The sequence below is a fragment of the Tupaia chinensis genome, unplaced genomic scaffold (genome assembly GCF_000334495.1).
Source record: "Tupaia chinensis unplaced genomic scaffold, TupChi_1.0 Scaffold000133_1, whole genome shotgun sequence".
NCBI lineage: Eukaryota > Metazoa > Chordata > Mammalia > Scandentia > Tupaiidae > Tupaia > Tupaia belangeri.
In genome coordinates, this window is record NW_006159602.1 from 3,259,783 (window position 1) to 3,276,365 (window position 16,583).

At 37.4% G+C, this 16,583-nt stretch overlaps 1 protein-coding gene across 1 annotated transcript in view; it reads right to left on the bottom strand.

Moving 5' to 3' along the window:
- NAA30 (N-alpha-acetyltransferase 30, NatC catalytic subunit) overlaps positions 1 to 16,583 on the bottom strand; it is a 52,269-nt gene that overhangs the window by 3,685 nt on the left and 32,001 nt on the right. The window contains 2 exon segments of the mRNA XM_006172328.3: positions 14,002 to 14,057; positions 15,790 to 15,913. Of these exon segments, the coding sequence (XP_006172390.2) occupies positions 14,002 to 14,057; positions 15,790 to 15,913 (180 nt within the window).

Below are 16,583 nucleotides of genomic sequence, written 5' to 3' on the forward strand. Positions count from 1 at the left end.
TTTTTGCGATGTTTGGAATTTTTAGTAAAGAGAATGTATGTTTTATACTAAAATGAAGATGATTTCCTTGTGGAGAAAAGTAAGGTGGCAAAAGATGAGGAAAAGGGAAAACAATCAACAAAGGTTTAACAAAACACACCAATACTTGAAACTATTCAGACTGACCTCCAACTCCTACATTTTCATTAACATGTCAACATTTATCCTGGCAACAACCACCATATTTGTCCAAAGTCTAGACCAGAGCTGGCAAACTACAGACCTTGAGCCCAGTGTGCCTGCTACTTGGTTTTGTAAATAAAGTTTTACTGGAACACACTCATTCCCATTTGTTTACATAATGTCTATGGCTGGTTTCTGAAAAGCATAGGGCAGCAGCTGCCACAAAGAATGGTCTACAAAGCCCAAAATATTTACTATCTGGCCTTTGGCAAAGAAAGTGTGCTGAAGTTTGTCGAATACCATGGGTACTCATCTGAAAGTTTGCTGAGTGCCAGGAGTATTCAATTTTAGGGCACTGCCTAATCTACTATGGGGTTATTAAAAGAGATTGCTGAGCCCTATCCCCAGAGTTTCAGAGTAGGTTTGAGGTAGGGCCCAAGAATCCACATTTTAAAAACTGCCAGGTGATGCCAATGCTATTGGTCAAGGGACTACATTTTGAGAATCACTAGTTGAGACATTACAAATATCAATACTTAACAGAGGAACACACAGCATTAACTTCTCTTTGAGTCTTTCTTGAGTATTAGAACTGGTAGTCCAGACAATGAAGAACTGATACTTTTTAATACTATGTGATTTTCATTTATTTCCACCTCCCTCTATGAACACCCGCAACGCACCTTGACAAGTTTTTTACTTTTTTTGAGATTTTTGCCATAGGGCCTGTGTGTTTGCCAGGCACACACACACATACACAGAGTAAGCAAGAAATCACCCCCCAGGGGAGATGGCCACACTGCAATCCCTTCTCCTCCATTCTCCTCCTGGGATCTTGGGCATGCACATATGTAAACCCAGCGTGAGCTTTAAGCCACCAGGTCCAGGACTCAACCTATGGTCAGCCATGTAGGAGTCCAGTGATGTAACAGTTACACCATCTGCTGGCTCTGTCAAGTTTTACATACATAGCTGTTTGCATTTTCTGATTCTCAGTCTACCTAATTAAAAATTACCAACACAGTGAGTTGAAGTTACTCCTGGGGTATCATAACCCTTACGTGTTTACAGTGGGGAAACATGATAAAATACAATTAAACAAAGGCCCAAGTGAAGCATGAGTCTCTTTTTGCAAGCTATCAAAAAGTCAGACAAGAATCCAAACAGATATAAATAATAGAAAGACAGTACATCTCTGTGCTATAGTTTCAATGTCCCCACCAAAATGCATGTTAATATTTAATCCCCACTGGGAGGTATTAAGAGGGTGGAAACTTAATCTGACTATGGTATTAAGACGTAATTAGGATTGGATAAGGTGATCAGAGTGGGACACCCATGATTGAATACTGGCAGATTTAAGAGAGGAGGAAGAGAAACACCATACACACCCTCACCTTGTGATGTCCTCTGCCCTGTTAAAACACATAATGAAAGCCTGCACCAGAGGTTGTTACCCTGCTTGTGGACTTCACAGCCTCTAAAGCCACATACTAATCTCTTTTCTTTATAAACTTCCCATTCTCAAATATTCTGTTAAAGCGACACAAAATACAGTAAGACATCCAACTTAACATATCCCAAATCAAACTCATGATCTGCTCTTCCTCCATAATTCCATATCTCAGGGAACAAGATCTCCATCTTACACACCAATGGCTCATATGTGAAACCCAGGAGTAGGCTGGGTCCTATTCCCTCTCTGCCCACCCACATACAAACATAAAAGAACTAAGTACTGTCAATTCTCTCTCATAAATATCTTTCAAACTGATCCTCTTCTTTCTACTCCTATTGTTACAACCCTAGTTCAAGTGGCCATCAACTTTCAACCTAATTTCAAGAGTTTCGTAACTCAAGAGGTCTCCCATTCTCTACAGCTAAGGTGATGTTTTTATTAATTCCTTTCATAAAACCTTGACTCTCTTGTACTCAGAGAGTACAATTCCAAGATCTAAAAATAATCTACAGAAAACCTAGAAGGCCCACCAAGATATGGCCTCTACCTATATTTAGGTAGAGGCCTTGCTCTTCTTGCTCACTACACTCAACACTATGAGTTTCTGGAACATGATCTTTTCCAACTTAGACCATTCACATAAATTGTTTTCTGTCTGAAAGAGTGCTCTTCCTATCCTTGTTCTGTCCTGAACTTGTCACTTCCAGATTGGTAGAGTACCCCTTTCATTTTACATTACTCATAAAAGCAAATCACATAGTACACCCAAACCTTTAAAATCTAACATCAAATATTAATAGTTCAAGATCAGGGTCAGCAGGTGGTAAGGTTGTTAAGGGCACTGAACTCTCACATGGCTTACTGTGGTTCGGCACACTGCACTGCTCCTTTGAAACACTCTTACTCAACACTTGACAAATGTCATCTCTCCTAGCTAGTGAGCCCAATACAGACAAGTGTCAATGCACAGCTCCTTCACAGCTGTTTCCTCTGCACCTAACACACTGCCTGACACAGGGATGGCTCTTAAATATTTGTTAATTACCAATAAATGTATCCTTACTGCCTTTTATTATATCACATAAATTACATAATTAATAAACAAATGAAACTATTACTATGATTTTTAAAGGTAAAAATAAAGAGAAAGCATCATCTTAAAGCAATTACCTATGTAATTAACTCATAAAAGCAAATTACATACTATACCCAAACCTTTAAAATCTAAAATCAAGTATTAATAGTTCTCAAGATCAGGGTCAGCAGTTGGTAAGGTTGATAAGGGCACTGAACTCCCATATGGCTGACTGTGGTTCAAGTCCTGGACCTGGTGGCTTGCTTTCTCACTCCCCCCTACACACACACTCTGTCACTCTCTGGTCAAATTAAAATAAATAAAGTTGAAACCCTCCTTCCACAAAAAAAGTTCAGGATCAAGTGAAAATGCTCCTAGGAAGGTGATAATAAAATGTGTATGGAACGCGTATTGGTTTAAGAATTAAAAGCAGGGTTAGCCCGTGGTGTGGTGGTTAAGATGGCTGAATCCCAAAGGGCTGACTGTGTGGTTTAAGTCCCAGATCCAGAGGCTTAAAAAACACAGTGGGTTGGAATCAGCAGCTGGTATAATGGCTGTGTTGCTGGACTCTCACGTAGTCGACCGCAGTTCAAGTCCCAGACCCAGTGGCTTAACCTCATGCTGGGCACGTGTCCAATATCCCAAGAGGAGAATGGAGAAGGGATTGTGGTGTAGTCATCCCCTCTAGAGGGTGATTTCTAGCTTTCTGTCTCTCTCTCTGTGTCTTTCTGCCGAGCTTACACACCCTATAGCAAAAACCTATCAAAAAAATAATAGTTAAAAAAAAAAAACATTTTTTAATTAAAAAAAAAAAAGAAAAAGAAAAACTAGGCACATATGCAAGCATGCCCAAAATCCCAGAGCAAGAAAGGACTGTAGAATGGTTGTCCCCCATAGATGATGCTTTCTGATTCTCCCCCCTCTCTCTACTGAGCACATGTGCCCTCTAGCAAATTTTAAAAAAGAAAAGAGGGACCATCAGATGACATAATGGTTACATTGCTGGACTCCCACATAGTCAACTCTGGTTCGAGTCCCAGACCCAGCAGTTTAAAACTCAAACCGGGCGTGAGTGCGTGTACCCAAGATCCCTAGAGGAAAATGGAGGAGAAGGGATTGTGGCAAAGCCATCCTCCCTGGGGGGGTGATATTTCGCTTTGTTTCTCTTTGTTCTTCTCTGTCTATCCTGTGAGTCCATGTGCCCCATAGCAAAAAACTCTCTCAAAAAAAAATAAAAGAAAAAAAGAAAAAGCAAAAGCTAGTAGGTGGCATGATAGTTAAGTAGGTAGACTCCCATACTGCTGACAACAGTCTGAACCCCAGACCTAGCAGCTTGAAAATCACACTAGGTACATGTGTGCCCAAAGCCCAAGAGGAGAGTGGAGCAAAATGGACTACAGCATGGCCATCCCCTAGGCGGCAATTTCTCACTTTTCCTTTGTCTCTCTCTGGTGAGCACATGTGCCCTATGACAAAAACCTAAAAAGAAATGTAAAGAAATTAAGAATTAAAAGTCAACAATTTTCCCTACTCTTAGAAAACATAATGCAATTTCTAGTAATGCATACCATCCTGTAGTCTGAAACACTATATATAGTCTGGTCAGTTTTCAGCTTTTACTAATTCTCTTGGGTAATTCCTAGAATTCTATTATTAAATCAGTATCGAATTAAAGCTAAAATATCCAGTGAAAGCTATTTAATATGACAAACACTAAAGTTCCAACAACTCGAAACATAGCTTTCACGGAAATCAAAATGAAAGTAGGTCCAGCCTAGGTTGCACAGTCGGCAGTGCATTAGATAGCAACACTGGAAGACACATCGCTGAGTGTGGGTTTGGACTCGCCTGGCTGACCTGAAACACAATGGGCGTGCAACCACACTCCCAAAGTTCTGACAAGCTGGAAGGGCTGCAGGGAGGATATCACAGCATGACAAGACTCCATCAAGGGCACTTCTCTCCCCCCCACATGTACACACATTCTATCTTGAATAAACTTTTTAAAGTGATGACTTTTTTCAAAAAAAAAAAAGCTATTTATCGAAGCTTTACTATGTGCAATATAAATCATCTTACATGTATTCTATCATTTTATTTTCATAATAACCCTATGAAATAGATACGATTATCCCCATTTTACAGAAGATTGAAACTCAAGGCCCCAGTAAAGTGAAGGCAGACCAAATATTAACCATTTTACTGTACCTCCCCTGATTATTTCTCAGAATAAAACAAAGCAGAAAGGGAGGTTTTGCCTACTTAAGACAAGAAAAAGGGGTTCTAAGTCCACTTCATTAATATTTAACAATCTAAAATATTTAAAACCCATCTAAGGAAAACTACAGTTCCACAAATACACACTTCAGATATGGTTAGAGACAAATCTAGGTTTTTAAGAATCTTAATAGATGAATGAAATAAAGCCCGATTACATAGAAAAAAAAAAATTACAGAGAGGGCTAACCTTGGTAAAATGTAAAGACTTTCTTGGTACACTTGTATTTTCTAAATAAAGAGATAATATATTATTTGACACAACACAAAATGCCATAAAAAGTAAATATTTTTTAATAATTACTTAAATTCATATAAGCATATTTTTTTAAAATTAGGTTTATACTGAAAACTTAGTAAAAAGCAATTTTTTTTCATCTACATCAGAGGAGTACTACATAGGATGCCAAAGGATAATGAAGTTATTTTGGTCCCAAAGAAACTTGGCAACACTGAATTCTACTTAACAGGGAAAAATAGTTACAGTGAAATTCCACTGAGTTTCTTAGCAACAAGCTGATGATCTGGATAAGTTAAACTTTAACAGTGTAGACAGCATGTTTTAATATTGTAGGCTTGAAGCTTATGGAGAGCAGACTTGCTCACCACTAGGCCTAAGCACCACAAAACCTCCAGTACCTGACAGGCCTTCTTCCATTGGTATTTGCTGAATGAATATTTGAATTGCTCTTTCCAACAACCTTTAAGGTCAAAAATATCACAATGCACACACACCCACACACAAAGTTGAAAGACTTGCCTATAATCCCACAATTACAGATAGAAGGGACAGAAAATAGATGTGAGACCTTTTTTTTTTTTTTTTAAACTAGAGGGCTCATGTACTCACCAGAGAGGAGAAAGTACCCCCATGGGGGATGATCATATCACAATACCTTTTCCTCCATCTCTATCCTTTTGGGATTTGGGGCACAATATACATGCACCCAGTGTATTTCTCAAGTTCACTGGAGCAGGCCTCAAACTTCATGGTCAGTCAGTCATGTGGGATCTGGCTCTCTTATCTGCCAGGCCACAGAGACAACCCCATACCCAATTCTTTAATTAGAACAAACTATTCACCCCAAATCTTTACATCTTAAATAAAAGTTGTAGAGAAAACAAACTGGTTTGAGAATTGACCATTTTATTCTGTTTTTTCTTTTTTTAACCTAGCAGCCTCTATCACATAGCCCAAATATATTTCCAGCAACACTAAAATATTAAACATGAATTATTAAACATATATAACACACATTATAAATAAAGAGCTCAAGTCTTATTTTATATCGAGGCTTATAGCACAGAGATTAAGTCCTGTGCATGGAGGCCAGATCCCACATAGCCAACCAGTTTGAATCCCAGCCCAGTGGCTTGATAAACATGTCAAACAAGCGTGCTCAAAATCCTACTAAGATGTGGGGAAGAGCAGATGATATAATGGTTATGTAGCTGGACTCTCACGTAATAAACTGCAGTTTGAGTCCTGGACCCGGTAGTTTAAAACTCACGCTAGGCGCATGTGCGTGCATGCCCAAAATCCCAAGAGGAGAATGAAGGAGAAGGAATTGAGGCATGGCCATCCCCCTCCTGGAGGGTGATTTCTTACTTTCTTTCTCTCTGTTGCTGTCTTTTCAGCAACTGCATGCACCCTGTAGAAAAAATCTCCCTCTCATAAAAATAAAATCATAGCAAGATTGAGGGAAAAGGAAAAAGGACTGGCATGACTACACCTCATAGGGGGTTTTCTCTCTGTTTCTCTAAAAAGCTCATGTGCCTTCTGTCAACAAAAACCAAGATGACAACAAAAAGCAAGGAGTTTAAAAAGCTGTATTTTGGGTGAGACCAGCAGGTGGCGTGGTGGTTAAAGTGCTGGATACTCCCACATGGCTCACTATGGTTCAAGTGCTGGACATGGTTGCTTACTTTCTACTTTCTGTGTGTGTGTGTGTGTGTGTGTGTGTGTGGGTCTGGTCAAATTAAAATAAATGAATGAATAAATAAAATTAAATATTTTTTTTTAAAAGCCATATTTTGGTGCTGGCAGGTGATATGGTGGTTAAGGACATTAGACTCTCACATGACTGACTGCAGTTTGAGTCCTGGACCTAAAGCTTGCTTTCTTACTTTCTCTCTGGTCAAATTAAAATAAATAAAGTTAAATAAAATAATGTTGTTTACAAAAAGTTGTATTTGACATTATCAATGGGAAAAAAAGAATGACTAAAACTGTTTATCCTTGTATGTTTGTATTTTAAACAAAACTTAGATCTCCTTGGTTCTTAATGCTCTAGTTAAGGTACTATTGCAAATATGATCTATTTTATTCTTTTTAAAAAATTATGTATTTCTTTCTTTCTGGGGGGTGTGGAGAGGACAGGCAGGCAGGCTGAGGGCCACCTCCAATGAGATCTTCATATCATGATCCACCACCTATGTCAACCTGCGCAGATCACAGGCACAAGCATGTGCAACCACTACACTCAGAGTGTTCCTGGGACTCAAACCCAGGACTTTTCCCATGTGAGTCCAGTTACATTACCACTGCACCACCACTTGGCCACCATTTTACTCTTTTAATCTTATAAACAGGTATGGTGGACTATTGCATCAGCTAGCTAGAATTTACCAAAAAGTCTTTTGTATTACCTTTATATTGCTAGAAAGTAGTATTAGGTTAAGCAAATTAGATTATAGGGAAAGTCCTAGTTTTAAATAGCGAATTGTAAACAGTCTGCAATAGGTCACAGAGCATTATTATTTACAGAAGAATACTGTCTATTCTATCTATTAAAACAAAACATATAGGGACCAGCAGATGTTATAATGGTTGCATTACTGGACTCCCACACGGTCGACCACAGTTCGAGTTCCCAACCCAGCAGTTTAAAACCCATACCGGGTGCGTATACATGCTACCTAAAATCCCAAGAAGAGAATAAAGAAGAAGGGACTGTGGCATGCCAAACCCCCCAGGGGTGATTTCTCACTTTCTGTCTCTCTGTCTCTCTCCTGCAAGTGCACATGCTCTATGGCAAAAAATATCTCTCTAAAAAACAAAAATTAAATATACACACCAAAAAATAGTAGTAAAACACCAAAATGGATGTGTCAGAAAAGAAGGTAGTAAACGTCCTTTTTTATTTTCCAAGTTTTCTGCAATGTCAATTACGGCTTTTCAATGGGAAACATATTTTTAATATAGTCAAAAATAAAATGACAATTTTCAACTAAAGATGTCTTAAGGTCAGTACTATATACTTAAAGTCCATTAAGAATTTTTGATTCTACTGTATCTAAATTATAGTGAACTCTGGTATTAACATCACGATAATCATATCTTATATCTTTTAAAAAAATCTTGAAAATCTCAGAAATGAAGATTTAAAGACTAACTACAGCTTGAAAGTAAAGTACTTTTCAACACATTAATCACAAACCTGCCCATATTCTAATTTATTTCAGAAAAAAGTACATAAAGTAAATGGCAGGGACCAGCAGGTGGTATGGTAGTTGAGGTGCTGGACTCCCACATAGCCAACTGTGGTTCAAGTCTAGGACCTGGCAGCTTGCTTTCTCACTTTCTCTCTCTCTCTCTGATGAGCACACAGGCCTGATAGCAAGTCTTAAAATATTAATAATAGTAGTAATAAAACTAAATAAGTAATTTTTTGAAAATAAAGTAAATGTCCATCATGTAAGTACACTGTTTTAAGTATCCAGATCTTACTTTAAAAATTTTAGAAAACTCATTCATGCTATTTGTATTTATTTCTTTCCCCTAACATGAAATATGAACCTGAGATATCTGCCTAGCCACTATGCATTTAACAGCCAGAGCATATGGGAGGATGTAACCAAATTCACGCTATATCAGCATATGGGTAGGGTAATGCATTTCTTATTTATGAAGCAACAAATTCACTTGCTTCTTATTTTTCATGTTGTAATTTTTTAGTCAGCTATAAAGATCTAGAAAATGAAAAAGGTCTTCAGCTATGATGTTTTACCATGTCTAATTCTGATAAAAAGTTAGGAAAATCACAGTAAGGCAAAATGAAAATATCTATTAGATCAGATCAGGATGGTATAACATTATTATTTGGACAAAAACATGACCTGTGCTTAAACTCTGTAAATACTAACTTTGGCTTAATTTACTTTAACTTGACAAGTAGTAACAATACAAATATGACTCAAGGTCACAGAGGAATTCTGCAAATAGAATAGAAAGTTAGAATTGATAGGATATGCACAATAAGGCATCAAAGTTACAAAACGTATCTCTGTTGAGAGGTGTGAAGATCTCAAAATCTCTATCTCTGTAAGAATTTTTAAAATAGCAGCATAATCTAAATAATATAAAATGTTATTTAAAACCTTTTTTACTGTTTTTCTGATAGATTTTTTGATAATTCATCAAGGTTTCTTGACCCCAAAAATAAAAGAAGATTGGCCTCACTTAATAAAAGTAAAACCACATGTTTATTGCTTTATAAGGTTACTTTATTCTTGGAGAAGTATAATTTCCAAGTTTTCAAGGCAATGAATTATATACAAAGACCATTTTCACTTTATATGCACACACACACACACACACACACACACTTTAACCAAAATTTATTTTTTCAAAACAATTATTTTATTTTACTTTATTTATTTTTAATTTGATCAGAGAGGGTGAGAGCGAGAGTGAGACAGAACGAGACAGAGAGAGAAAGAGAGAGAGCACAAGCCACCAGGTCAGGGACTCGAACTGCAGTCAGCCATGCGGGATTCCAGCATCCTTAACCACCAAGCCACCTGCTGGCCCCCCAAAAGGTATTTTTAACAACTTATTTTAACTTACAGGTCTTTTTCAAAAAAATCTTACTATGTATAAAAACAAAACAACCACTGTCCTTAGAAAGTTTACAAGAAGTAGAGAGAGAGAGAGAGAGAGACAAATTAAGAATTTGGGGGTTAGATAATAATAAATAAATAAATTTAAAATAAATAATTCTTTAAAAATAAAACAAAAATCGGGACTGGGGCCAGTAAGTGGCATGATGAAAGTGCTGGACTTCCATATGGCTGACTGGTTCAAGTTCCAGACCTAACAGTTTGCTGTCTCACTTTCTCTCTCTCTCTCTCTGGTGAGCACACATGTCCTATAGCAAATTAAATGATAACACTAATAATATATGCGATTAAATTAAAAAAAAGAATTGGAGCTAGCAGGTAGTGTTATGGTTAAGGTGCTAGACTTCCACATGGCCAACTGTAGTTTGGGTCCCAGACCTGGCATCTTGCTTTCCAATTTTCTCTGTCTCTCTCTGTGTCTCTGTCTCAGATGAGAGCACATGCAATATAGCAAATTAAAAATGATAATAAAAGTTAGTAAAATTAAATAAATCTTTAAGAAAAAACTTAACTATATAAGTCAAAATTCACAAGGGGCTTAAAACAGAAGCACAAGAGCCAGCAGGTGGCATAGTGGTTAAGGTGCTGAATTCCCACATGGCCGACGATAGTTTGAGTCCCAGACTTGGCAGCATGCTTTCTCACTTTGTCTCTAGTGTAAAAAATATAATTTTTTTAAGAATTACTTTATTTAACTTTATTTATTTATTTATTTTAATTTGAACAGATGGGGACAGAGAGAGAAAGCAAGTCGCCAGGTCCAGGACCTGAACTATGGTCAGCCATGTGGGAGTCCAGTGCCCTTAACCACCATGCCACCTGCTGGCCCTCTCTAGTCAAAGTTTTCAAAAATAATAATAATAATAATAAATAAATAATTCTTTTTAAAAAAGGCAGCACAAGTAACATACCAGAAGAACCTAACTAATCATTCAATAAATATTTATGAACCAGATACTCTTTCATAAATACTATACTAAATACTAATATAGCAATAAACAAGAAAAAGTGCCTCGGTCCTTCATAGTGGCTAAGGCACAGATGCTGAACAAGTGAATTTAAGTACAATATGTATAACAAAAAAAGAGACAAGGAAAACACACAGGTGGTACAATGAAGTTTGTTCAGAAGGATCAAGGAAAACTTAAAGGTTTTGTTAATATTTCAATAGGGTCTTAAAGATTGACAAGTATTTTAACAAACAGAGGAAGACTAAGAAGCTACTGGTTCTGGCAAATATATCAATGAGAAAGTAGTTTACTCAAGCAAAGTGAGTAAAAATCCAACTAAGTAAGATGTAATGGTAATTCCAGGAAATGGAAGTAATAAGCACACTACTCTCAAAAATTAGAAGGGAAAAGGGGATAGAAAAGTTTGTTGCTTATAAGGTTTAAAACTGAAACAACAGGGGAATGAAACCTTATAAAGAGTAAATAAAAGTTCTGTCCTCTTTGTATAGCAAATTCTTTATCTATACAAAGTAGGACAAAGATAAGCAATTTATTTAACCCCAGAAAATGTCCTCCAATCCAGAGGCAGAGGTATTCAAACTGCAAAAACCATCCATTTAAGGGACCAGCAGTTCACGTAATGGCTATGTGGCTAGACTACCACATAGTCGATCACAGTTCGAGTCCTAGACCTGGTGGCTTAAACTCATGCCAGGTGCATGTGCGTGCATGCCCAAGATCCCAAGAGGAGAATGAAAGAGAAGATTGTGGTGTGGCCATCCCCAGTCTCTCTGTCTTTCTGGTGAGCACACGTACCCTATAGCAAAACACTCTCCAAAAAAAAGAACCACCTATTTAAAATTATACAACAAAGGGGCCAGCAGGTGGCATAGTGGTGAAGGCACTGGACTCCCTCATGGTCAACCACAGTTCAAGTCCAGGACCTGGTAGCTTGAAAAATCACACCAGGTACATGTGTGTGCATGTCCAAACATCCCAGGAAGGGAATGGAGGAGAAGGGACTGTGGCATGGCCATCCTGGCAGGTGATTTCTTACTTTCTCCCTGTCTCTCTCCAGCGAGCTCATGCACCCTATAACAAATACCTTAAATTTAAAAAAAAAATTAAAAGTTATACAACAGGAAAAAATTCATGGAGTTATTCTAATTTCAGCCTAAAATTAAGTAATATTAACTACTTTAAAAGTAAAAAAAATGAATCAGCATTAGATTTTTAGGCCCACAATGAAAAGAATATTTCTATCACAAAATATATTTAGGATTTGACCTTGAAACTAAAACAACATAGTCAAAATCTCTATCATACCTCAGAACTCTCCAAGAAAAACTATCTAAACATTTGATTAATTACAATAAGGCACACAGTCTGCCTTATAAGTGTGAGAGATTATGAGGGTGACCAGCTACCTTGTAAAAGGCTACTTTCCTGGCTCAAAACATCCCTGTTCACTGGAAACCACTCTCTTCTCACTGGCAGTAGAAGATCAAAAATTTATCCAAATTGTTAACTAACTTCAGTAAAGCCTGGCTTCTCTTCTTGATAAGCTGATTAAGCCAGTGTGATTATGGTCCAAATACTGATGTATACTCATGAATATATCCAGTCCAATTCTCTTCTACAAATTTTAGTTACCAACCATATGAATGACATTGATTATTGCACATTTTACTTTTTTGATATTAAAAGCTGTGAACAAACTAAGATCTTTTGCCAATTATCTGTAAACTATCTATGTGGAGTAATAATAAGTATCTAAATCTCAGGTTGACTTCACTACACTACCCAATCTGTCTGCAGACCTTCTCATATAAACACCATTTAGTGTATTCTGTTAGAATACAAATTAATGTGAAGAATAAGAACACCATGCAGTAAATCTCTGTACTCTACAGGACCAGCAGTTGGTGTAATGGCTATGTTGCTGGACTCCCATGTAGTCGACTATGGTCCAAGTCCTGGACTCAGTGGCTTAAACTCACCCCGGTGTGTGTGTGTGTGTGTGTGTGTGTGTGTGTGTGTGTGTGTGCCCAAGATCCCAAGAGGAGAATGGAAGAGAAGGGATTGTGGCGTGGCCATCCCCATTGGGGGATGATTTCTCGCTTTCTGTCTCTCTGTCTTTCTGGCAAGTGAACACACCCTATAGCAAAAATCTCTCAAAAAAAAAACAAAAAAAAAACAATAATCTCTGTACTCTAATATGGAAATATGTTCATGATATAACCATGATATAATCATGAAAATAATTACTACAAAATTATGATTTCATTTGTATAAAAAAATTATATTGGCCAGCAGGTGGTATGGTTGGATCCCACATGGCTAAGTGCATGGTTTGAGTCCCAGACCCAGCGACTTGAAAAATCGCAATGGGCATATATGCATATGTACCCCAAAATCCCAAGCAGATAAGAAAGAAGAGACTGAGGCATGGCCATCCCTCACTGCAGGGTGCTTTCTTACTTTCCCTGTATCTCTCTGGTAGGTGCTCTAAAGCAAATAAATAAGTAATACACTTATATATGAAATGTGGTTAGTGGGACCAGCAGTTAGCATAATGGCTATGTCGCTGGACTCCCATGTAGTCGACCGCAGTTTGAGTCCCAGACCCAGTGACTTAAACTCACGCTAGGCGCGTGTGCGTGCATGCCCAAGATCCCGAGAGGAGAATGGAGGAGAAGGGATTGCGGCGTATCTATCTCCCCTGGGGGGTGATTTCTCGCTTTCTGTCTCTCTTGTCTTTCTCTGTCTGTCTGGTGAACACACGCGCCCTATAGCAAAAAACGTCTTAAAAAAAAAAAAAGATACTAAAGGCCAATATGGCCAATATGTAAGCAAATTACAATAAGGTCTGTAGTAAGCTATCTTAATTTAATGACTTAACTGAAAACAAATCCTCTGAATACTAATTACTGAAAGGGTCTAAGATTTTACCTTCACATTTTGAACATTTTAAAGAAATTTTTAGCTTCATATTTTCAAATGTATTCTAGGCTAACATTCATGTGTTTTTAAATGGAAAAAAAATTTCCCCACAAGCTGCATTTTTGTAATAATAGTGTACAATGAAATCTGTAGAATTATTATAAAATATTTATATAAATACCCAAAAGAATATCACCTAGGATAAAAGACATTTAACATTTACAAGGACTTACCTCATCACAGTCTCCTTCAACCATGGCATAAATAGCTTTCTTAACCAAGTTAGTACCTAGAATATAGATCTGAGCATTAATAAAGGAAAAACGTAATTAGTTTCTTAAAGATTCCTAAATTAAGTAAGATATTCACGATAACAAAAATGTCAACTGCTGGGTTCTGTCTTGAATGCAGATACACAGATCATTTCAAATTAGTGGGAAAAATTACAGGCATAAGCTGAGAGAGACCAACAGAATCTACATATAGCAGTATGTTTTCTCTTTAAAGAGTTATCTCCTGATATATTCTTTTTTCTCAGGTGTAATTATGTATTTGTCCAAGCATGAATTTGTTCTACTCTGTCTGAAGGTAGAACAAAAGAGAAAATGAAAAAGGCAGGATATGGTAAAATAACAGCAACCTAGGAACTCTGGCCAAAACTTACTGCATGGCCCAAGCTGATCTTGCCAAGCATCTTCAAAATCCCTGGACACAAGGCAAAGGACAGCTTCACCAGAACTGTCATGCCCACAGCTGACCCAAGACACTAGGATGATTCCTACAAATCTTATAGTGAGTCTGTGCACGATGAAGTCTTATATACCCAATGATGGCAGTGCTATGACTACAAGTATCTAGTAAAATGTATCCTAGTTTAGGGATAGATAGATCTGGTACATTAATAAAGAAAAATTGGCAAATCTGATATATTAAGAAATAAAAGTCAAATTTTATTAAAATAAAACTCATAATTTTTAAACCATAGATGAGTGGATATGCATTTCATGAGCCAAACAAAATTATTTCTAAAGGCCAGGATGCAATTGTTAAAGCCAACTGGCTTCTGCTCTCTGAACTAGCTGAACAACTGCCTATCCTTTATCATGAGTCCTTATCAGCTCTTTTTAATATACCAGACTCAAACTTGGCCTTTTGAACAAGTCCAGTTGGTTCAAGTCTTGGACCCAGCAGACCCAGCAGCTGGAAAATCATGCCAAGTATGTGTGCATGCACGCCCCAAATGCTGAGAGGAGACTGGAGGAGAAGGGACTACAGCATGGCCATGCTCCTGGGGAGTGATTTCTCACTTTCCCTCTTTCTCTCTCTCTCTGGAGAGTGCACGCACCCTACAACAAAAACTAAAAGAAAAAAATAGGTTTAGAGGTATAAATTAGTCATCTTTCAGGGGCCAGCAGGTGGCATGGTGGTTAAGGTGCTAGACTCCCACATGGCCAACCATAGTTCGCATCCTGGACCTTGTGGCTTGCTTTCTCACTTTACCCCTCTCTCTCTCTGGTCAAATTAAAAAATAGTAACAAATAAGATAAAATAATTCTTTAAGAAAAAAATTATCTTTTGAACAAAACAATAATAAACAAAACAATTTATTGAAAGAACTTTCTGGAGCCAGACCACAGCCTGGTGATTAGGACAGCTGGATTCCACAAAGCCAACAGCCCATCAGTTCAAGTCTCTGACTTGGTGGCTTGAGAAACACATCAGGTACTTTGTGTGCATGCCTCAAATCATGAAAGGAGGAAGACACAAAGTAGGGATTGCAACAAGACCATACAGCATGAGAGATGTTCTGTCTCTCTCCTGTGAGCTCACATGGCCTCTGGAAAAACTTAAAAAAAAAAATAATAATGACTTCTCTGAAAATACTATTATGAAACAAAAATAACCTTTTCTTCTTTTAGTTTTAGGTTCATTTCTACATGTTTACATTTAAGCCTTTTGTTTTAAAACGCAAACATAAAAATAACTTATGCATTCTTTTAGTGAAATAATATTTTTCTTACCAATGCCATTTCTCCTGTATTTGGAATCCACGGCTAACATGGCTATATAACCTCTGCGGAACATCTTTTTGTGCATATCCAACTTGCAAACGATGGCACCTACACACTCTTCCCCTACCATGGCCTTAAAAATAAACAAAGAGTTATAAAGAACACATTGCCATCAGGTAGAGAAAAATTACCCAGGGAAAACACCAACCAACTGGTCAGCATTTATGAGGGATGAAGAGATCATGGGAACTCCAGCAAAAGAGTACTCACAGATATTTCAGAAACTAAATCCCAGAACTCCTTCAAATGTTCTAGTTTAAAAATCTCTAAATATTCTTTAGAACATGATTTCTTACATTTATTATTAAAACTTAGGTGAAAAAGGCAAGATATCCACACAAAGTAAACATTTGAGTACTTTTTTAAGATTATACATGAGGTATGTATTACTACAAGTTTTAGGAAGGACCTACCAAGTTTTAGGAAGGACATGCTAAGATACTATATATTTGTCCATCGGTAAAATTTTTAAATTTACAAATTTAACTGTTAAACCATTCATAAAAGATAACACGTGATACTTAAACTTGACTGATAGTTAGATTTTGATAAGGAAAATACATTTTAAAATTTCAGAAAAACATTTATAAAGTATTAGCTTGGGGCCAGGAGGTGACACGTTGGTTAAGAGTGCTGGATTCCCACATGGCTGACCGCAATTTGAATCCTGGACCTGGTGGCTTGCTTTCTCACTTCCCCTCTCTCTCTCTCTCTCTCTCTCTCTCTCTCTCCCCCTCTTCCCC